General features: G+C 42.5%; 1 protein-coding gene across 1 annotated transcript in view; it reads left to right on the forward strand.

Moving 5' to 3' along the window:
* Nucleotides 1-23,742, forward strand: part of IQUB (IQ motif and ubiquitin domain containing) — a 34,543-nt gene extending 10,801 nt beyond the window's left edge. The window contains exons 8-13 of the mRNA XM_053405531.1: nucleotides 2,589-2,764; nucleotides 13,163-13,333; nucleotides 14,641-14,817; nucleotides 16,775-17,023; nucleotides 21,934-22,119; nucleotides 23,394-23,742. Coding sequence (XP_053261506.1) covers nucleotides 2,589-2,764; nucleotides 13,163-13,333; nucleotides 14,641-14,817; nucleotides 16,775-17,023; nucleotides 21,934-22,119; nucleotides 23,394-23,561 — 1,127 coding nt within the window. The 3' untranslated portion in view covers nucleotides 23,562-23,742. The remainder of the gene's footprint in view (nucleotides 1-2,588; nucleotides 2,765-13,162; nucleotides 13,334-14,640; nucleotides 14,818-16,774; nucleotides 17,024-21,933; nucleotides 22,120-23,393) is intronic.

Here is a 23,742-nt window from a genome sequence, read left to right on the forward strand (position 1 = left end):
GATGAAAGATTAAATGTGTTGGGCATGTCTAGCCTGGAGAAGAGACAGCTATTAGGCAATCTAGCCAGCTTCAAATATGAAAAGGGCTGTTATATAGAAAATGGAGCAGATTTGTTTTCTTCTGCTACATGGGGAAGGGCTCTGTTGGTTCAAATTACAAGAAAAAGCACAGGGGCTTAATGTAAGGAAGAGGTTACTGACAATATGAGTGGAACAGACCATGGCCTTAAAAGGTGGTGGACTCTCCTTCATTAGGGTTTTTTATGCAGAGCGTAGTAGATTTCCTGAATCATCAGGAAGTTGGATTACATGACCTTTGAGATCCCTTCAAATTCTGTAATGCTATAATAAAAAGAAGTCACTGAACTAGATCCATAAGGCTTCTCAAGCATTTACAGAGCAAAGTAAAAGATCCTGTAATTTAAAAAAGAAAGGCTTGTGAGTTTTATACACCAATAACCACATTATATGGATTATGTGTGTTGTAACGTAATTAGGGACGCGGGTGGTGCTGTGGGTAAAACCTCAGTGCCTAGGACTTGCTGATCGTATGGTCGGTGGTTCGAATCCCCGCGGCGGGGTGAGCTCCCGTCTTTCGGTCCCAGCTCCTGCCCACCTAGCAGTTCGAAAGCACCCTTAAGTGCAAGTAGATAAATAGGTACCGCTTTATAGCGGGAAGGTAAACGGCGTTTCCGTGTGCTGCGCTGGTGCTGGCTTGCCAGCTGCAGCTTCGTCACGCTGGCCACGTGACCCGGAAGTGTCTTCGGACGGCGCCGGCTCACGGCCTCTTGAGCGAGATGAGCGCACAACCCTAGAATCGGACAGGACTGGCCCGTACGGGCAGGGGTACCTTTACCTTTTAACGTAATTAGCATCAAGGCTACTTGGTTGTAAATGGTTCTGAATAGTCCATGGTAAATCAAGAGCCTTCTGCTCAAAGTGAAAATCAGAGGAACACTGTAAACCCAGTACACTTCAGCACCCCATTTAAAGACTTTTCCCCAAAGAGACAGAAATAAAAGATGCATGCTTAGTATTCCTCTCAGATGGCAGTAGCTTTACATTTCTGGTCACATCCTGAAAGAGTAAGTTGAGGGTAATGAATACTGAACTTTTGGATAACCCACATGCCTGTAAGACTGATGGAGAGCTTTCTTCATTGCTTCAAGATGGAAGAAATATGATCTTCCCACTTGCCCTGCCTTATTGTTAGAATGCCGCCTTTGGGGATCAACTATAACTATTAGCCTGTGAAAATACAAAATGAAGGGAGAGAGGAAAGTTCATCTCCTTCATTTTGTATTATAATAAAATAGCTATAGCTGATCTGAAGAAGAGCAATACTCGAGAAACATTGGGATCACCATACTTTATTCCATATTCTTTTAGGTGCATGCATATATATATATATATATTTGTTATGCACCTATGTGAATTTCCATATTTTCTTCTTTTTATCTTGTTATGCTGATTGGGGAGGGAAAAAAGGGCTCCAATAAATCAAGCACTTGTAGCACCAGGAGGCTCACTGATTTCAATTTGGATACCTATGCATATAGCTGTCTATATAGGTACCAAAATTAGTTCTTGTTGCTAGAGCAGAACTGTACTGCCAGGAGTAAAATACAATCTAGTCTTCTGATAAAAAAAATAATTCTGTTTCACCTGAGTAGCTTGAATTTAGCTAGAGTTTATCATACAGATCACAGCATTGCAGAACTGAGACTATTACATTCTTGTTCCTACTTTAGAAGCTATTAAAAATATGCACATCCCGTGTTTCTGTCTCCCACTGCTGCAGTTTCTTATGTAGAATAATAACATCTTCGGTTCCTAAGGAGATTATTAACCTTGGCACAGAAGCCTAATTGGATAATTTATGGTTTTGCTTGAAGTATTTGTCTCCTTTGCTAATGCTCCCATAATAGAATGCTGTGTTCTCATTTTAATGCACATTGAAAATACTATTATATAGTAAAAGCAGGCATTGGAATGTTGTATAGGATGGCATTCAACAGATGCAGGTTTTTAGTTACAACATTGTAACTGAATGCCCATATTATTTTAACAATACAGTATTTATAAATTTCAGCTTACTCACTTGATGTATTTTAAATAGCTGTTTGTGTAATATATTCAGTGAATGGCAGTCAATATGCCAGTATGCAATGATACAAGATGTAATATGCTTAATTCTAATGTTGAGTAGGAACCTTGAGACCTTAAAAGCTTTAGGGGGTTTTGTCTGTTTTTGTTGAATAAATGTGCGTTCAGGAGGCAAGGCATTTGGCTTCCAAGGTACCACTGTACTGTATGTTAAAGACAGAAGCAAAGTGGGCACAAATGCATAGGTACAAAACACCAGCTGGTATTGGAGAGTTGCAGGAAAACAGCACACTAAGGCATGCTACCTATGCTCCTAAAAACAGAGTACCAAAATAACAAAGCACAATCCCCTTTCACCGCTGATTTAAGCACCTGATTTAAGCACCTGGCTGGCACATTTCCTATTCATAGCATGTGAAGGCTAAATCAAGAAAACAAGAGTTGAAAAAAAAATCAATAATATTGTCTTTTTGTTGATGTAGTATGGAGGCAAGAGGAGCTTGAGAATATCAACAGCACTCTCACTGGAGCCGAACGGAAGGCAGCTCTCTGTGGACTGTTAGAAAAAGAGGCCCAGCTGATTGCTACCATCGGGAGACACAAAATAAACGCATATGAAGAGAACACGCACCAAGCAATCCTGTCCTTCTTGGAAAAGGTCAGTGAGATAATTTCTGTCTGAACACTGAACGCACCCAGAGTTCAAAAACCTGAATTAACATTTACAAAGTAGCAGCAGACTGAAGAAAAGCACAGTAATTAACTTGACCAGTTGAAGATATGATTTGTGGGTTTCATGCATGTCTGGCAGTAAAATTGGCTCATTAGGTACAGTTATTAAAAGCCTTTTTATATACGCCTATAAAACTTGATGAGTGCTTCTTTTCACCTAAGCACAGAAAAACCACCACTTACATCTTAATTTACTTAATTGTGCCGTCTCATTGGAGATGATGAGTACCGTGCCCTGTGCAACCCTCAATTAATGCTACATTAGAGGCACAAGGAACTCAGTGTATTACGGTAGTCTCATTCATACTTCCCTGAATGTACATTCTAAGAAGATTTGCATGGATGGGCCATTCTTAGAGTCTTGGAGGATCCAGCAGTTCGATGCCATCACAGGGAGATATGTGGTATTCCAGATTTTGTGAAGAGTAGCTATTAAGAGTGGTTGTTTTGGGGTTTTTGAAAGACTTGAAATCTGTTGAGTGATGCCAGGTCCTCCCTCATTAATTATGGTCACAATCTTGCTCTCTCATATGGATGGAAGCGTAGAGTGGCACCTTATGCCAAGTCCCTCTGTCTTCTGATGATGCTCCCATGCAGGGTGTATGGCTGTGCTGGGCACAGCAACATGCCAGGCAATTGATGGCATAGCCTTCCTAGGCCTCACTTTTTAAGCATCCCGTAGTCCACTCTTTTCTCCATGCTTGCAAGCCTGAGTCTCAGGGAGAATACTTTGGATACTTCAGGGTGAGGCACTGGAAGGTTTTAACTTGCCATGAACAGCTTGTCAGTGGTATTGGCATGCCCAGAGTGATATTAGCAGTGCGTGGAATAGAAAAGCTGTGCTGCAGTTCCTTGAGTGGATCTTGCTATCTGCACACTGAGAGAGAAGAATAGCAACCCGTCTTCCCCCTTGATCTGTTCTGCTGTATTCGGTATGCAAAAGCTTTTACCAGAATCCATCTGATTGTTTGGATGTGCGTCCAAGATCGCCACATGACTGCAGACTGCCTAAAGTGGCTTGAGCAGTAATATGATAAGCTGTGATATAAGTGCATGGAACAGCAGTTGGTGGGACGCTTCGCTATGGGTACCCTGATCATCAGAAGCGAGCAACCCCCATCCTGCCCCTTTCAAGGTGTTGTGCAAGTAGTCCTTGTAGTGGCTTAAGCTTAGAGCAGTGGCTTAGTAGACTGGTCAGTTTCTGTAAAAATTAGATGGCCATAAACCTCTTTCAATCTAACTACTGACTTTATAGCTGGATTTCAAGTTTTACGTTGTTATCCTCCATAGTGCTCTACTGATGCAAGCCTCATCCAGCAGTTGTATCCTTCAAAGAACAGCTGCATCACTCAAAATATGGCCTGAAAACAGGAGGGTTTAATTTCTACTCTGTTCTTATAATTCTGGTTTTGCAAACCAGAAGGTTAGTTTCACCATACTTCACCATACATTTTAGACATAATAAGAATAGGACTTCAAAGGTAGGCAATATCTAATTCATCTCTCCTTTTGAATAAAATAAGATAACCATGAGAATAGTGTAGTGGATAAGCAAAGTTGGCCAATTTATCGTATGTCAGAATGCCCCCCCCCCGCCCAGAATAAATATGTTAAGTTTACTTACCCACCACCAGATGTCACTAGCGGCCACTATAGTAGAAATAAACGTGGAGGTTTTGAAATTTCAGTATGTACAGCAACACTTCATTGCTCGCCTTTAATGTCAGGTGTAGGTGAAGGTATGATGGCTCAGGAAATACCTTTTGAAGGAAAATGGATATTGAAGAGCAATGTGAAGGAGTGGAGCACTAGAGTAAAGAATAATAACAATTCAGCCACCATTCAGCTGTTGTGTTGTTGTTGTTGTTGTTGTTGTTGTTGTTGTTGTTCCAAACTCCACTGGAAGTGCATATGGTGAAAAGCAGATTTTCAATCTGGACGGATTATCATGGAGGCTCTGAACGAACTAGTGCCTTCATGTACTGAAATTTGTACAGTTTCTGCTGCTCAAAAAAGGGCTGCATGTACAGTCACACAAATCATGGTGGGCATTATATACAGTCCCTACGCTTTAGCGGTGATTCATGATTCTGGCATTTCCACATGTTCCTAGCTGATGGCCCAGCCTGCTTCTAGGAGATTAGGGACGAACCAACTGCTTAACAAGGCTTCAAGGCTGGCAACTGGACCTTGGTACACATTTAATATAGAAGTGAATTCAGCGAGATATTTCGTAGAGATAAGAGAAGCAGACAGAGGAAGTAGCTTTTGGAAATGAAGACTAGTAAGAAGGGGGAGGGATTGGCAGCTACTTGGTTTGGAGGAAAGAGCAAAATGATCCTAATTGTGCAAGCCCAAGAGGTAAGTGGCTCTATTCTTTCTGCTTAGTACTATAGTATTCTGGGCTTAAGCACAGAATTACTTCCCTGATACTGGTTTCAAATTTTTGTGGATCTTCTCCTTCTTGAAAAAATCCACTTGATTTGGAATGATGCGTTTAGATAACCATTTTCAGTTTCAATGCAGAAATAAAATTTGCTGAAAAGAATTCTGACCTCCCCACCTCCTTGAATCAAATGTCCCCTCTGACCATGACTTGGGCTTTAGGCACCAAAGAGACTTCGTTGACAAATTTTTCCATTGTGTTTTTTTTTATTAAACATTTATTGGCATTTTCAAGAAACACACAACAAACAAGAACAAAAGATAAACAAAACACAAAAAAGAAAAAAAAACACAAAAATCCATAACAAAACTAAACAACAAAAGAAAATAGAAAAAACACCTAAAGTTTCTGATACTTATTATTCTTAACCTTATTTCTCAGACCTCCTCACACCTCCCCTTCTTGTATTCCAATTTAAATTGTCAGTTCAGCAAGTCCTTAACTTATTTCTTTACCTTAACTTGTACATTTGTTCTAACATACTATTGTTTTACTTTGCTTCCTTTTTCCATTTCCTCAATTTATTTTTAACAGTCTTATTTTCAATTAATTTAAAATAGAAGAAATCAATTTTACCTTATTAAAAACACACATCAATACTTATACCTCATTAATTATTCTTAAACCTTCTTCCTAAAGTCGACCGAAGTTTCCCTTCCACGATTTACCCAATTTCCTTACCACTAACTAAATATAAAAAGCAAATTATCCTTATGTGCCCTTTGGATTCCCAACCTCCACCCACCCTTTTCCCGGTTCCAGTCCCCAACCAATATCCATCAGTCTTTATGTTATTTATTTAGCCTGGAGATCTCACGTCTGAGGCCCTTATATCTCTCTCAGTTCCTTTCTGCCGGTCTCTTTGATGGTCCTTGATGTTGAGCCCCAAGTCTCGGAGGGGCTCTGGCCCAACAGAATCCATGTTGCTTCCAGCCAGTCCTCCATACTTAAAAGCAAAGCCTATGGGGAGCTCCAACTCTTGTTTCAAATTTCTTACAGATCCAAATGTCCCCAAAGCTCCAGCTTTCACCTTCAACAAATTTGTAATCCTCAGGTCTTCAGATCTCCTCCAGAGGAGATCTCTCCATTTTCCAGACTCCCATTCAGACCAGGCTTTCCACATCCAATTTTTATTATTCTTTTTTATCATCATGTCAGGCCTCATATTATAACTCTCCTTTAACTCCTGCAAATCTCCTGCTCCTCCTTCATTTTCTTCAAAAACAACACATTGCTCCATCGTTTCTACACTTTCAGTTTCATTTATTTGTTCAGTTGAATAGGCTTCCTGTTTCAAGTCCTTATCAGGCTCAGAACTGTTGTTTACTGTCCAATATAGTAGTGATACCTTTGTAGACAAAACATTGTATTCATCTTTCAAGTTTCCCAAGAGAACGAGTGCTCTGTCCAGTTCTGCCTGGAATTTACATACTCCAGTCATTTTTGTAATGTAATGTCCCTATTACCCCTCTAGGGGGATTTTAGTTTCTTAATGTTCCTTTCAGCTCAAAACCAAAAGTCCAGTTATTTTGTTTCAGCCCTCCTTGTTTTCAACAAAATTGTACCAAATAAACCAGCAGAAACAGCAGAAACAATGTTCTCTTTTTCCAGCTGACAACTAGCTGACTAACAGCTCACTTGACAGCTGTCAAAATCTTCCATACCACAGGCTTTCTCATAGGACGTTCCCGGGTCTCGGGGGGGGGGGTGAAATTTCAGTCCCCAAATTCTTTTTATCCTCCAGTAAGTCTTCTTATAGTGTCAAAACCGTGAAATCAAAATCTTTTCAATAAAGCAGATTCTCTCGACCTTAGCTGCCCAGTCCTTTGCTTTAAATTGTTTACAAAGAGGGGGGGGTGACTTCCTTTTTAGCCCCTTCCCGCTCGTTCCAAATCCAAAATTAAATTTTTAAAAGTTCCAATCTCCATATTACTCACGGGTTTATGTTTTAGAGTCCAGTCGGTCTTGGAAGAAGTTGGCGCTCTCTGTCAATGGCTTGCGGCTTCACTCCGTAGGCGAGGGAGTACTCTCAGCACCACGCCTCACCCTGCCTCCGTTCCGAAGCCTTTAAAAAGGCTCCGTCGCGGATTGGGGGGGCGCAAATGGTGCCCGCCGAGTCTCTATGTTCACAGGCATCCGCGCCTGTGATTTTAAGGGTCTCCGCTTCGCCGCAGCGGCCAGACCCAGACGCTACGGAGCCGATTCCCTCCGGAGCTCGGAGGGAATCCGCCATTAAACACTGGCGCCAACCCGGAAGTCCTGCAAATTTTTCCATTGTGGTCTTTAAGACCAACTGAAGTCACCAATTTGGATCAAATGTGAATGTGTCGAATAGATATGCTGCATGCATGATGTAGACGTTAAGGCCAACATCATAATTTACAATTTTATTTATTTATTTTATATCCACCCTACCTCCAAATGGGACACGGGTGGCGCTGTGGGTTAAACCACAGAGCCTAGGGCTTGCCAATCAGAAGGTTGGTAGTTTGAATCCCCGTCACGGGGCGAGCTCCCATTGTTTGGTCCCTGCTCCTGCCAACCTAGCAGTTCGAAAGCATGTCAAGGTGCAAGTAGATAAATAGGTACCGCTCCGGCGGGAAGGTAAATGGCGTTTCCGTGTGCTGCTCTGGTTCGCCAGAAGTGGCTTGATCATGCTGGCCACATGACCCGGAAGTTGTACGCCGGCTCCCTCGGCCAACAAAGAGAGATGAGCGCCACAACCCCAGAGTCAGCCACGACTGGACCTAATGGTCAGGGGTCCCTTTACCTTTACCTTACCTCCAAATAGTAGGAATGTAGCTACATGTGATGGGATTTAAAATGAGCTCTTGGCTGTCATTGGATAGAGGAAAAGGGGGTAGTAGGTTATCCACTTTCTGCCAATTTAATATACAGAAATCTCCTACCTCCACAAGCTATTCAATCTCCATGACAGTTGAGAGAATCCTGACAGCTGCTCTAGTAAATGTATGTACTCTGGAAATGAAATGCTTTGGGGCAGTAGTAGGAGAACTGATCTTCCTTCTTACACTAGCTATTCAATTGAGATCCTGTCCTAAATCGCATCCTCACTAGCCTGAACAAATGGTCAGCTTTGCTAATAGCACCAGATATTTACTCAAAATATTGGTTCATAGATGTTTTGCTGTTTCCTTCCCTGTTTGTCTTTATTCTCTGCAATTCTTCATTGCATCTCCTCCTGTCTCTCCCAGCGCAAGTTGTATTCCCCACCCCTCTGGCAACACTCTGTGCAGCTTTCATGTGGTGGCAACTGGAATGTAGTTTACAATAGACCTGCTCTCTGAAGCAATTTAGATAACAGGATTATTGTAATTTCCATGTTGCAGCCAGCCAACTAAAAAAGCAGAAGAGAGCTGGCAGGAGAAAACTGGAGATTCAGAATTTCTTGCACCAGTTTTGAGCATATATCTAAAAAAGCCCGAAAACAGAATTTGGGTATGGATAAAAGGCCTTGAGGGGACACTGAGTTCTTTGGCAAAGAATGAACACATTTTATTTAGAAAATTATATGTTCTTATCATAACTTATGAAAATGTGGAGTGTGAGACCCTTCGTTATACATTATACATTTAGTTTACTATATAAATTAAAATGGCTACACCTCCAGGTTTTTATCTAAATTTAACAGAAGCTAAAATGAATAGTAGCTTGTCTCCAAAGAACTCTGGGCAGAGTTCAGCTGCATGTTGGCGTTTTCCATCTATGCATCGCCATTCCATCCTTTTCTGTTGAAAATCTGTCTCTGAAGGTCAAGGAAACCTTTTCACACACTGCTGTTCAATGCATATGGCTCTTCACCTCAGAGGAGCTAGTAGAAATTGAAGGTCTCTACTTAGCTTAAGGGACGCAGGTGGTGCTGTGGGTTAAACCACAGAGCCTAGGACTTGCTGATCAGAAGGTCTGAGGTTCGAATCCCTGCAACAGGGTGAGCTCCCGTTGCTCGGTCCCAGCTCCTGCCAACCTAGCAGTTCGAAAGCATGTCAAGGTGCAAGTAGATAAATAGGTACCGCTCCGGCGGGAAGGTAAGTGGTGTTTCCGTGTGCTGCTTTGGTTCGCCAAAAGCGGCTTAGTCATGCTGGCCACATGACCCAGAAGCTGTACGCCGGCTCCCTCGGCCAATAAAGCGAGATGAGCGCTGCAACCCCAGAGTCGGCCACGACTGGACTTAATGGTCAGGGATCCCTTTACCTTTACCTTTACTTAGCTGAGAAGAAGCACCTACTGCTTACCCTAGGATCTCTTTTGAGCAAAACCATTATGTTCTTATTTGTGGGTTCTATCCAACGCTTGAATTACTGAGAGTAGACCCTTGAGGTTAGTAGCCGTAACTAACTTAAGTCCATTAATTTAAGCGAGTCTACTCTGATGCAGGTGGTACTGTGGTCTAAACCAACGAACTTCTTGGGCTTGCCGATCGGAAGGGCGGCGGTTCGAATCCCTGAAATGGGGTGAGCTCCTGTTGGTCTGTCCCAGCTTCTGCCAACCTAGCAGTTCAAAAGCATGCCAGTGCAAGTAGATAAATAGGTACCACTGTAGCAGGAAGGTAAATGGCGTTTCTGTGTACTCTAGCTTCCGTCACAGTGTTCTGTTGCGCCAGAAGTGGTTTAGTCATGCTGGCCACATGACCTGGAAAGCTGTCTGTGGACAAACGCCAGCTCCCTTGGCCTGAAGCGAGATGAGCGCTGCAACCCCATAGTCGCCTTTGACTGGACTTAACCGTCCAGGGGTCCTTTACCTTTTTACCTTTTACTCTGAGCAGAATGTAGTTGGTTACAAGCCTATGGTTTGTTTAAAAATAAATAAATCTTAAGCTAGGAGAGCAAGAGGACACTTGCTTAGCTGAATAAGCTAAAACTAGTTGTGTATTCAAACAAAAAACTCATCTGTTAGCATTGGCTTTCAAAAAACCAAAACCCGACTTACTAAAATACAGGCTTAGAACTTAAGTTTTATGGTCCTATATGAAGGATTTGTTTTATCATGCATGCATGGGAAAACAAATTAATAAACCTTTAGTTATGCTAGAGCAACAATCCTGTGTTCCAATTTTGCTGGAGTTTGCTAGCTCTAATTGAAAGATTTAGAACTTCATAATTTAGACAAGCCTGTTTCCTGTCGGATTTTTTAATCAGTTTTGGCTGCAACCCGTCAGTTCCAATTATCAGCCCCTCATTTAATTATAGAACTAAGCCTGCTAAGAATCTGTCAAATTCTCATTTATGAACTCTTATTTTCTTTTATTTCCCTCTTTTTGTGCTTACATAACTTGAAAAAATGGATGAATGCTAACACTCTACAGATTTGTGCTTCCAAGAGGAAACTGGCTGAGCATTTGAGTTTTGTACAGAGAAGAGCTTAACTGAGAATATTACTTCTTGGGTTCGGAATAGCACATAGCATAATCAGCTTTGGAGTGTTTTTTTAAGGTCCTTTTTTAAGGACCTGAATGGTCAGGGAAGAAGGGGTGGACTGCTGAAGGCAGGTGAGAGATTGTTTGGGAGTATATGTAGTTTGTTGGTAGAGCACCTGATTTCATGCAGAAAGTCTTTGGTCCAGTCCCTGGCATGTACAGGTAGAGCCAGGTAAGACCCTTGTCCCCAAACCCTGAAGACCCACTGCAAGTCAGTGTGGATAATATTTGGCTAGGTAGACCCAACCATCTGACAGCTCTTTGTGTTGCTAAGAGTGTGAGAACAAGGAGCAAGCTCTTGAGCTAATCTGGATCATTTGAAGCTTTTTGAGTGGGCAGGGGAAAGGGAGAGAGAATATTGCCACAAGCTAGGATTGGAAATCTCCCCCTACCTACCCATCCTTGCTCAGTTATTCATGCCAGCCTTGGTCTTTGCTGGGAAGTAAAGGCTAGCTCTGGGCTGAGGATTTAGTCACACAGACAAGGGGCTCATTTCTAGGCATAGGTTCATGCTTTAAAGCTCTTTTATTGAAGAAGAACAGGATATTTCAATGCCATCATCATCGCAGAGGTGTCTGTGGAAGGGATATATTGATTGACAATGTCTAGCCAACCAGATCAGTAATTGGGTTCCTATTGAGGATATTTGATGAGCCAATACGACAGTGATGTGGTATTCAGGATTGGAGTGATCATCCTGTGATATCAGGGCAGTGGACAAAGCTGTACTGTGACTTGTGAATATATGTTTTAATATATCTATTTTTACGCTGTGTCCAAGCGCTTTTTTTTTTTTGCCGCAGTGCTTTCCTCACAAAAACCTGCTCTTTGCCGCTGAATTGGAGCAAACGGCAATCCACAGAATTGCTGTTTGTTCTGATTCAGTGTTAAAGAGCAGGTTTTCTTGGGGAAAGTGGGGCCAGGGGGGACGCACTCTGGCATAGAGCTTGAAAGCATGGACCTGTAGCTAAAAAGCTCATGGCAAGAGGTAAGTTTGGATGGGCTCCTATGCATCTCATTGACTGGAAAAGGAGCATGAAAATTGGGCCATAGGTCTGAGGCTAATATTTGTGGCATTTTTGTCAAACTCTAGACAGCAAGATTCTGAAATCTGGAGGGAGTCCAAGGGGCGAGAAAAGGGCTTTTTATCCAAAGCCAGCAGGGCTCAAGAACGAACCTTTCCCGTGCATGACATCAAGCTTGCACAGCGACAGAAAAAGGACCCAACTTCTGGCTGAAAAGGAATCTATCCTCAAAAAGGATATTGCAGAGCTGAAAAAGGTTTAGAAAGGTTTAGAAAAATGGCAATATATTCAGGTGGATGGAGCAATTCACTCCCCTGTGATGGGGGGAAAGTTTATCTCCCTCGCTCATAGTACTAGGACACCCAATAAACTTGGGGGCATCCAATGAAGCTGTATATTTGGGACAGATAGAAAATTCTTTCTTCACACAGCACATGGCTAAACTGTGGAGTTAGCTCCCACAAGAGGTGGCGATGGCCACCAACTTGAATGGCTTTAAAAGGGAATTATGGACAATAAGGCTATTAGTTGAAGGCAGCATCCCTCTGTATACCAGTCTCTGGGAATCACACTCAGGAGCATTATTGTCCTCAGGTTCTGCTTTCAGGCATCTGGTTGGTCACTGTGAGAACAGGATGCTGGACTTAGATGTGCCTTTGGCCTGAACCTGCAGGGATGCTCTGGTGTTCTTATGGTTATTTGCTCTTCGTTGAGTTCCGTTATCTTATGAAGGATCTTTCATCTAGCATCACAACCCCTTCTGCTAAAAGAAGGGCTGTGGCTTCAACAGCAGTAAGGCAGACAGAAATTCAGCAGGTACTGTATAAAGTTATCATCACACTCATAGAATTCCCAAACTCCCAGTGTGGCTGGAGAAACCTAGCCAGATGGGCGGAGTATAAATAATAAAATTGTTGTTGCTGTTGTTATAAATAATAAAGTTACTGTAATAAGAAAATGGCTGTTTTTATTGGTGTTACATTGTTCAAAGATGAACGAATTGTTTCCATATTTTGAGAATGTTGGTGGCAGTCCTGATGTTCGCTCATCTCCATGCATTAGCAGAGTTTATTATGGCATAATACTGGTTTTTAGTTGTACTCTGACAGCAACTAGTAAATTACCAAGGAAGCTATAGTGTATGGAATGAACACACACTCTCTCTCCCCTCCCCCCGCTTCTAATTATTGTTTATCTGGTTTTGTGTTCGTTAGGAAACCGCAATTTGGCAACAAATCTACTGAAATGGACAGGAAAATGTCTCGTTTCAGATAGTTGCACATTTCTTGGGACAGCGGCAGTTCTTCTTAGCAGGGCGTCAGATCTGTAGACTCTATAAGCTTCCTTTGGTCACATTGTAAAGCATTGTCCTCGATTCCTTTCTCCTTTCTAACTCGGCGATTCAAAATGTTTCTCAAGTGTGCAGCCCCCAAAAAGTGGAAAGCATTTGATGGCAAAGTTACCGAGATGGATACGCAGTTCACGCTGAGGGCCAGGGAGTTGCTCGAAATCTACCGCAGCATTAGTATGAAAGACCTTCCGCAGGATGAACGGCTGGATGTGCTGCTAACGCTGAAGCACACGGTGAAGGTATCTCTCTCTCTCAAGCTTTTAAAGAAGCCCTACTGAGATCACACACAGTACAGTGTCAATTACGGACGGTTTGCAAGGGCTTAAGGGGCCCCAGCTTTCATCTTTCAACACCAGGGTGCCCACTATATACCGATACTTTTACATTAGCTAAGAAGTGTAAAACCGAAGTCCTAAGCACACTTGAACGTAGCGGGACTTCTGAATAAACCTGTATAGGAGGATTTATTTGCTGCATTAATATATCCCCTTTTGGCCAAGGCAGTTTACAGTTCAAAATATGCCTGAGCTCAATCCCAAACAGCCAGGAAGGAAAATCCCTTTGATTTCAGGAAGCATCAGAGCCAAACTGTACCACACACTGTTCAGCTATTTACAAGTAAATATCGCATGTCTGTCCAATTTACATTAAGAGCCTGGTGTGGTGTAAGGACCTTTAACCCTCTTATTCATGCACACTCTCATAGAGTCATAGAACACAGGTGTATTAAATAAGTCATATAGTAATAATAATATTTTATTATTTATACCCCGCCCATCTGGCTGAGTTTCCCCAGCCAGTCTGGGCGGCTTCCAATCAAGTGTTAAAAACAATACAGCATTAAATATTAAAAACTTCCCTAAACAGGGCTGCCTTCAGATGTCTTTTAAAGATAGGATAGCTGCTTATTTCCTTCACATCTGAAGGGAGGGTGTTCCACAGGGCAGGTGCCACTACCGGGAAGGCCCTCTGTCTGGTTCCCTGTAACCTCACTTCTCGCAATGAGGGAACCGCCAGAAGGCCCTCGGTGCTGGATCTCAGTGTCCAGGCTGAGCGATGGGGGTGGAGACGCTCCTTCAGGTATACAGGACCAAGGCCGTTTAGGGCTTTAAAGGTCAGTACCAACACTTTGAATTGTGTTCGGAAACGTACTGGGAGCCAATGCAGATCTCTCAGGACCGGTGCTCTACCAAATGAGCCATCCCAGAGCTAGCAAGCACACACATGCACTCTCACAAACACACACATACACTGTAGTACCAGTCTGGTCTGGGCAGGACTGTACTTGATACTGCATTGGGGGAAAGAGCTCTTATTCACTCCAGTCAGTGAGCACTTTATATATATAAACACAGCATAAAATTGATCTGGACAGACAGTTATTTAAAGACAGATAGGTGTGTGGATACACGATTCCCATTCCCCAAAAAGCTAAGCTTTAAGAAGCCTTGGAGCATTTGCTCTCTCAAAATTGACAGGCAATCGGTGTAAGGAATTAAGAAATGATGTGCATGTGATTTGCTAAACATCTTGCTTGCCTTTGCAGGAACATGACTCTAAACTCACACATGAGATAGTGGAATTGATTGACAGAGAAGCAGACCTCATGATGAGGGGAGTGAAGGAATGTAACTTAGACGGGCTCAGACAAAGAATATGTACATTATTTCTTCAGTATATCAAAACACCACTTTTTAATCCAGAGGTTGCTCGACATCTCAAGGTATTTTGTTCCTTTTCTTCTCTGTTACAGTTGTTCCTTGGCATGCAGCTAAGTAAAGCTACTCGCTAAAGAGTCCATAGTCTACCCAGAGGCAGTTGAATTTCTGCGTAATGGAGAGAGGAATGGTTTCTTTTTCCTTATTCAATTATTCAACTGAAGACGTTTTGAGAAGGCTGTGCTGTGTATATGAATGAAACCCAGGTATCGCTTCTAAACAGCAGGACAATGGATGCTAACTTGCCCCTAGTTAATAGGAAGAGATCAACATGGAAAGTGGTAAAACAAACTGATAACAGTGGCTAAGAGTATGAGCTGGGAAGTCAAGCTCAAGTTGTACTTTAGACACATAGTCATTAAATTGCCTTAGTCAAGTCATTATTTTCGCAGTCTCTGTCTTCCATTTATCATATGAGGATAATCTGCCAAGGGTGTATGGTTCAAGCATGTTGAGCTATAAATGTTGAGCTATAAACCCAGCCAGATGGGCGGGGTACAAATAAATTATTATTATTATTATTATTATTATTATTATTATTATTATTATTATTAATGTTAGTGTTGCCATTGTTACTGAGCTTGAACTTGCCGTAATTCGCTTGAGTTCTCAGGTTCCATAAAAAGGTAAGATGAACATGATTACAAAATGTAAGGTGCCTTGCTGAAATCATTCAGATGGCACTCATATTTATATGTCATTTTCATGGAGATGTCACCATTCTCTGCTGATTATGACATCTGTCAGAAGAACAAGTAGCTTTCTGCTGATACAAGCAGATTGGTTTTAGGCCAGAGGCATTTTTCCCCAGCCAGCATCATGAAACTAGAATGGAGAAATGTCGAACAGGGTTATTGGCTACAGCTTTATTTCTCCCCCAAAAATTGGGCTTCTGAGTCATTCCATCTGAAGACCAAGGCTATAGGATAGCTATGTTTGGATTTAGTACACCTTGGCAGGAATGCCAGTCTCAGAAATAACATTTAAAGCAGTTTTAAGAACATTAGTGGCAACCAGACAAACCAAACTAATTACTTACTTAGTATGCTGGAAGAGCTGCTCATTTGGCACTGAAAATGCCAGACAGGTTTGAGTGCATGAAACCACATTGAAAAGAAATGGGTGCTTCTCTTTCTTATTTAACTTTATTGCACAAAACACACATGAGAATAGCGTTCTAACCATCTGATAATTTGTGTGTGTTAAAAACTGTTTTAAATAAAGTATTTTAAAGTGTTTCTGTCAAAGCAACTGAATGCTAGCTGGAGGGTGGGTTTTATCAGCTTTGCAGCTGATATTCTCTGTTTTGTAAAAGGTTGAAGGCACTGAAAGTGAAAGGGCACACACATAAAACTGAAAAATGAAAAATATTTCCTCAAAACAAACGCTTGTTGTTATTGGCAAATATAGAGAAGGACCATAACTAAAATGTGCACTTACTGCTTCTTCAAAATCGTTATGGCAATTAAAAGGAGATCATTCTATATAATTTTGTAGTAGGTTGCATTGACAATAAAGGAATAAAGAGATAAAAATAAAATAAATGACTAAACAATGGTTTCTGAAGCCTTTAGTGTTTCCGCCTTCATCTCTTCCTCTGCATCATCTCAAAAACACAACCATAGTAGTCCATATGGACAATTTCATTCTTCTCAAAGTGTTTTTATATAATTTAGCAGAATATTTAGCCCTTTAAACCCATCCTCACATATCAAACTTCAAAAATATGTTCATAATCACTCGGTTTACTGTATATAATGGGGAAACAGATTGCATTTGACAGGCCGCATGCTGTGCTGCAGCATAATTGTTTTGCAGATATATATTTCTTCAATTTCAAAGGTTTCTATGCATACAGTTGTCAGCAACTACTGTACTTTGGGACGAGATCTGTGGGCCAGACTAATGACTGAATGTGGAAAATACTGTTACCGTTCATTAGCTGATCTGTTTTCATTGCAGGTTCCACCTGATCCAATGAGGCTTTACCACAACATCCACTTTTGCCTTGGTTGCAAAAGGTACCTGCCCTCTACGGATTTTGCCATATCTGCTAGTTCCCACACTGTTGGCCGTTGTCGTCTGTGCTGTAAGCTGGATAATGAGGCTCGCCAGAGGGAAGCCTTCTTGAAATACAAACGTATGCTCCGAAATCTCCGAGAATCAGAATTGAATTATAAGGACGGTGCTAAGATTGCCTTCATATTACAGGTATGCAGAGGACAGAGAATAGTGATGTTAAAGATAATATTTTCAGACAGCACAAAATGGAACAGAGTTTTATATTGTGCTGGCTGTAAGTAGTGGCAGAGCACAGAGGCTTTTACATTACACAAAACTTTCCTTTTCGTTTTGTTTCTTGCCTTGATGATAAATCAATTCCTGCCAGTGGCCTGTTTGCAGTTCCCAACCCTTTTGTGACACCAGTCGTGCTATTTCTGCTTCACATATAGACTTGCCTTTGCTTCCACACGTGGACATGCTACCAAATCCAAGTCTAAACCCAATCAGAGTAGACAGAGATGGAACATTTGTGGAAATCTTGAGTCATGGAGATTTTGTATGGTGTGTGTGTGTGTGTGTGTTTTGTTTCCAGAGGCATTTTGGAGAAAAATACTCATCAAATATGATCTTACTTTGCTACTTTAAGAACGTGAAAGACAACTTAGCAGCACATAAAATTGTATTGTTCTATGTAGTCCTAGAACAGGGATTTTTTGGGTGAGGACATGTCATGCTCCTTCTGGGGCAGTTTGCCCACCTTTGGTCCTCACCCTGCACTCAGCTCTCACCTGCGGCTCCTAGAAACATCAGCCACACCCCAGGAAACAGCTTTGACTGGCCAGCTGAACCAGGTGAGGGTAGCCAATGGGTCTCAAACTGTGAGTTAGGGACTTCCTCTACATGCAAAGACAGATTCCGGTGGATTGAGTGGACAAGACCAAGAGTGGGTCCAACGGTCAAGAAGACGGTTTCTGCACATGCTTTAGAGGGAAGGGGGGGCAGATGGGACTTGTCAACTTAGGAAGGTAGCCCATCTAGGAGAAGGAAACCACTGACCCTAAACCTCCGCTGCCTTGTGGGATATCTTCAGGAGAAATCTGGAGAAGAGTCCCGTAGATGATTGGATGGCACCTTGTACACTTCCTTCTGGCAACTCCTACAGCCAGGCTTGTGTCAAGCATATTGCTCTGCTTTCCTTTGGTTGAGGGGTGGGGGGTCTTGTCGTCTGGGCAGCCCAGACCCTCCATATATGCTGCCCGGGCTTGTGTCCCAGGGAGGTGACTTTGGTGGTGCCGACACAGCAGTTTGACTTCACCCTGGGGGTCACACTCCCTGGTATCTCGAGACAGACTGATGCCAGCAACAACAGTTCTGAAATAAAACAGCATAACTGCTGTTGTTTTATTAAAACAATAGCTACAAATATAGGGTTGTGTTCAGTTGTATCCCTTACTTTACAGAATGTTCTTTTTTTCCAGTGGAGGCTTCCATGCATGAAAGGGAGAGGTCAATTATTATTTTTTTACAAATTCCTCCTTTCTCTTGCAGCTCCCCATGCCATGTCCCATTCTGATCCAAAGGGTCCCTCGACCCTCTGGAGCAGATTTTGGATGGGTGGGGGTAGCAGGGGGATGGATAACTCCTCCCCCACTTCACAGAAGCAGCAGCTGGACCAAAGAGCCTTCCATGAGCAGAGGGACACAATCGGATGCAATCTAGTGCCACTGTTGGAATCTGAGCTGCATCCTACCTTACCTAATTATGATGTTCTACCTAATCCAATATGATACAGTCGTACCTTGGCTCCTGAACGCCTTGCAAGTCGAACATTTTGGCTCCCCAACGCTGCAAACCCGGAAGTTCTTTGGAACCTGAATGTCTCAAGCGGCTTCCACAGTTTCCGATTGGCTGCAGGAGCTTTCTGCAGCCAATCGGAAGCTGCGCCTTGGTTTCCGAACGTTTTGGAAGTTGAACGGACTTCCGGAACGGATTCCACTCTACTTCTGAGGTACCACTGTATTCTGTCTGCATCACCCACTCAGAAGAAAAGTGAACAGTAAGCAAGGAAAGGGGGTTTATAGAAGTGGATGAGACATGCTTCATTTTGCCTGTGTTACTTCTTACTCTGCCACTGCCAAAACCTGCCTCTCATCTCTGACAAGTTGCTCAGTTCCTCTACCACGCCACACTCAGCTGCTGTCTGAGAGTGAAACTTGTTTGCACAGGCACTGGCAGAACTAGTTAAATTTCCTGTCACCCCAAACCTTTATTGTGGTGGCACCTACATTTTGGAGCAGCCTCCCAGTACATATCAGGCTCGTCTTTTAGGTTTCCTTTTACAACAAGCCTTTTCAGTGAAGATTTTTATCCCAGTCCTCATCTGTATTAGACTTGATTTTTGTTTTGATATATGTATTTATGGTTAAATTGCTTGCAGACGTTTCACGGGAAACAGATTCATAAATGAAATAAAAAATTAAAAAGCATTTCAGCATAATCTGCAAGAGAGCATGTTTCTTAAGATGAATTTTTAATTTACTCCCAAGTTTTCAGTTTCTCCACTTCAGGCCTCAGGAGAAAAATGAGGGGAAAGGAAGGGATTCTGATATCCCCCCCCCCTTGCCTTCACATCTCTAGGCTCTCTTTGCATTAGTACCATAGTACCAGGCCAATATGAGGCTTTCCCTTACTTTCTGCATTCCCCTTTCTTGTTCTCCTATTATCTCAGTTTTACTTGGCAATTCTGGATCCCAAAACCACTGAGGCCAGCTTTACACAATGCAGCAGACTTTACGGAACATTATAAGACTGAGTGTCAATGGCACTTTTTTTTTTTAATGCTTCTACTGTACGGGGGTACAGTACGGGACGCGGGTGGCGCTGTGGGTTAAACCACAGAGCCTAGGACTTGCTGATCAGAAGGTCGGCAGTTCGAATCCCCGCGACGGGGTGAGCTCCCATTGCTCGGTCCCAGCTCCTGCCAACCTAGCAGTTCGAAAGCACGTCAAAGTGCAAGTAGATAAATAGGTACCACTCTGGCGGGAAGGTAAACGGCATTTCTGTGCACTGCTCTGGTTCGCCAGAAGTGGCTTAGTCATACTGGCCACATGACCCGGAAGCTGTACGCCGGCTCTCTCGGCCAGTAAAGCGAGATGAGTGCCGCAACCCCAGAGTTGGTCACGACTGGACCTAATGGTCAGGGGTCCCTTTACCTTTGCCTTACTGTACGGGGGAGGGGGGGGGACACCTTCCAGTAAGAAATCTGGTATGTCAGAGAGTTACATTGCAACCTAGGTTGCTCTCTTTGTGCTAGTTTTCTCCTTGCAGGAAGTTTCACATAGGGAAACATTCAAAAATACGATCTCCTACCTGGAGCGTTGAATTGGTTCAGTCCACTCTGCCGGCTCAGGTTTCTGCCACCTTTTCCTGCCACATGGGTAGACTGGGCTTCATTCATTGGCTCTTCTCCACTACTCCGACCACCCCACTTGTTGCTGACAGCCAATAAACAGGTTATCATTTTCGTTTGGCAAAGTCCCAGTGAGGTTATTCTTAAGCCATGATGCACAGAGGTCAGGCAACTCAAGGAGAATGTAATAGAGATGAAAATATTAGCAACAGCTCACATTCTAGATTTCGTTTCAGTGAGATGGATATGTCCCTTGGATTAGATTTCATCTTGCTCTCACCTAGTTGTCACTTTGTTTAGAATTTGGGAGTGATTTATTTTAATTGGCACGGATTTAAAAATAGACTGCTATCCTAAGTTTATTGGGCCAAGCACTTTGATTCCCCCTCCTCTCCCTGTGTTGGTGTTCTGAGGGTTCTCCTGAGCCCATTTCAGAAGGGCATGGGCTGAGGAGACGGGGGAAACCCCATTACCCAAGCCACAGAACTTATTAGATAATAGAATCATAGATTCACAGAATTGTAGAGTTGGAAGGGACCCCTCAGCGTTATCCAGTCCAACCCCCTGCAATGCAGGAATCTCAGCTAAAGCATCCATGACAGATGGCCATCAAACCTCTGCTTAAAAACCTCCAAGGAAGGAGAGTCCACAACCTCGCTAGGGAGACCATTCCACTGTTGAACACCTCTTACTGTCAGAAAGTTTTTCCTGATGTTTAGATGAATTGCCCTCTGTAATTTTAAACAAGTCTTCAAATGATTTTGGCGGACATTTCCCGATTGATCGTGGTGAATTTCCAAACATTTATGGGCAGATCATCTTCCTTTCCAGAATCATCCAGTATATAAGGTGAAGGTAAAGGTACCCCTGCCCGTACGGGCCAGTCTTGCCAGACTCTAGGGTTGTGCGCTCATCTCACTCTATAGGCCGGGAGCCAGTGCTGTCCGCAGACACTTCCGGGTCACGTGGCCAGCGTGACAAGCTGCATCTGGCGAGCCAGCGCAGCACACGGAACGCCGTTTACCTTCCTGCTGGTAAGCGGTCCCTATTTATCTACTTGCACCCGGGGGTGCTTTCGAACTGCTAGGTTGGCAGGCGCTGGGACTGAACGATGGGAGCGCACCCCACCGCGGGGATTCGAACTGCCGACCATGCGATCGGCAAGTCCTAGGCGCTGAGGTTTTACCCACAGCGCCACCCGCGTCCCTTATCCAGTATATAGATTACCGTTATTATTTTGTTGCACAAATATGCAATTTCAGTTATTAAGTCAGCAGCCTTTGGCAAATCCAACTTGAACATCCAGGCTTTCACATGTTTGAAGCACAGAGTACCTTGATTTATTTCATTCACCAACATATTGCTATAGCTTTGAATTTAATTATGTGCATATAGTTGAAGGATTGACAATGTGGATTGTTTATTCTTTTTAAAAAGCATGGACTTGGTGTGGGGCAAGCTGTAAGAAAAAGTTCTGACAGCAAGTTAATAGTTAAGTAAGTTGACAAGAGAGGATACAGAATTTCCATCTGCAGAGGGATCCAAAAATAAGCTTTTAGAAACTTGCATTTTAGGCATGCATTTCTTAGAATAATAGAAACTGTGCCTTATTTATTCAAATAAGAGTCTAAATGCTGTTTGAATGTGGCAGTTTTGTAGTGAGCTTTATTTCTTCTTTCCCCCCTCCTTACTTGCTTTTCCATTGCAGCTGCAAGACCTGCGCTATATGGTTGAAAATTTCTGGGGTTCTCAGTCAGCTATCAGTGCCTGGGGTGATCTTCATGATCTTGTCATGGTCAGGTGGAATAAATACCAAGAATGGTCTCCCTGGAACACTCTCCTAATCAAAAAGAGCGAGGCAGAGGCTCACCTCAGACTGAAGGATCTCGAAAAGGTATAGTTAATGCTAAAATTCAAAATGTGTTATAGTGACTAAATTCTGTACGCGTTGCACCTCTGCAGACTAGTGAAATGGAAAGCTCTCTTTCATATACTTTATGAGGGTTCAGTTTTCCTTAGTTTTTGGCTGGCTTTCCCATTCTTCTGATGTAGAGATTAAGAACCTCAGGCCTGGGGGCCAAATCCAGGCCTCACTGTCTGGCTCTTGAGATGCCCCAAGCCTCACACCCTGTGGTAAAAATTTTTATTCATTGCTTTCACCCAAGCTGAAAAAGGTCCCCTCAATTCTCAAGTCTTTGGGGCTGCTTTTAATTGCAAACACTGAGTCATTTCATGTTGTTTTAAAAGAGAATGTTCACCTCTAAATCTAATTTGTAAGATTTTCACATCTGTCCATGCCTTACTCTCTGTTTAAATCCTGCCACTTCTTGCCCTAGTCATTTCTGATAGATTCTTCACCAGGTGTTCTTGACTATATTCTTGTTCTGGGAAGTTGGTTTTTGAAAGGTTTTGTGGTTTTTACTTTACTTACAGTGGAACCCTGGTTCTCAAACTTAATCCGTTCCGGGAATCCATTCGATTCCTGAAACCATTTGAAAACCAAGGCGTGGCTTCCAATTGGCTGCAGGAGCTTCCTGCACTCAAGCGGAAGCCTCGTTGGATGTTCAGCTTCCGAAAAGTGTTCAAAAACCAGAACACTTACTTCCGGGTTTTCGGTGTTCGGGAGCCGATTTGTTTGTCAACTAAGCTGTTCGAGAACCAAGGTTGCACTGTACTTAAAAGCTGGTTCCCCTAGTTCAGAGTCCCACAGCAGTGTCCAGCACTCACATGCAGCTTTCAATAAGCATGGGCTTCCCATGTTGCTGCAGGAAATTTTATTTTTTTAACAAGTATTCACTGACAGTTCAATCCTTTGTATGCCTACTCAAAAACAAGTTCCGTTATGTTGAGTCGGATGTACTTTCTCGTGTGGTGTTTTGAAATTGCAGCTTAAATTAATCATTTCTCAGTATTTTGTAAACACACTGCACAAGTTGATTTGCAGTCGTTATGAACTTCCATTGTAGGGCTATTCTGTTCAGAAACAAACGAATCAAGATTATTATTGTGCTTTGTATTTTTTTAAAAAAGTTTATGACTTATTAAATTCTGGGCTTCTGCGCCTGCAATACAGACACGTGATCAAAATAATAAGGTTAATTAAAATAGATTTAATTAACATTTTATTTTAGCTCATTTAATAACCTTGGATATTTTTCTTCCTTTCAGGCTTATGAGATGATGTTTATCCATAAGATAAGGCACAAGCATATCCTTGCAAGAAACTATTTCTCCCAGTTTCCAGAGCTGGCAGCAGCTTTGCATAGGGATGACAAGCAGACCAACACTGATGATCTTTTAGTAACAAGGTCTTTAACGGCTGGCCCATCCAAGTAACACTCCAAGGATCTACAAGCTTGCTTCTGCTTGAAGGATATACATACAAGTATTCACAGCACTGATTTGTTGTTTGGAGAACCAGTGCAATCTCAAGAGGCAGAAACACTTTTTCTGTCTTTTTCTTAATTGTGCCTTGGCAAGCATGCAACTATGTTAACAAATGGATTCCAAATAATTA

Source organism: Podarcis raffonei, chromosome 10 (assembly GCF_027172205.1).
Source record: "Podarcis raffonei isolate rPodRaf1 chromosome 10, rPodRaf1.pri, whole genome shotgun sequence".
NCBI classification, from domain to species: domain Eukaryota; kingdom Metazoa; phylum Chordata; class Lepidosauria; order Squamata; family Lacertidae; genus Podarcis; species Podarcis raffonei.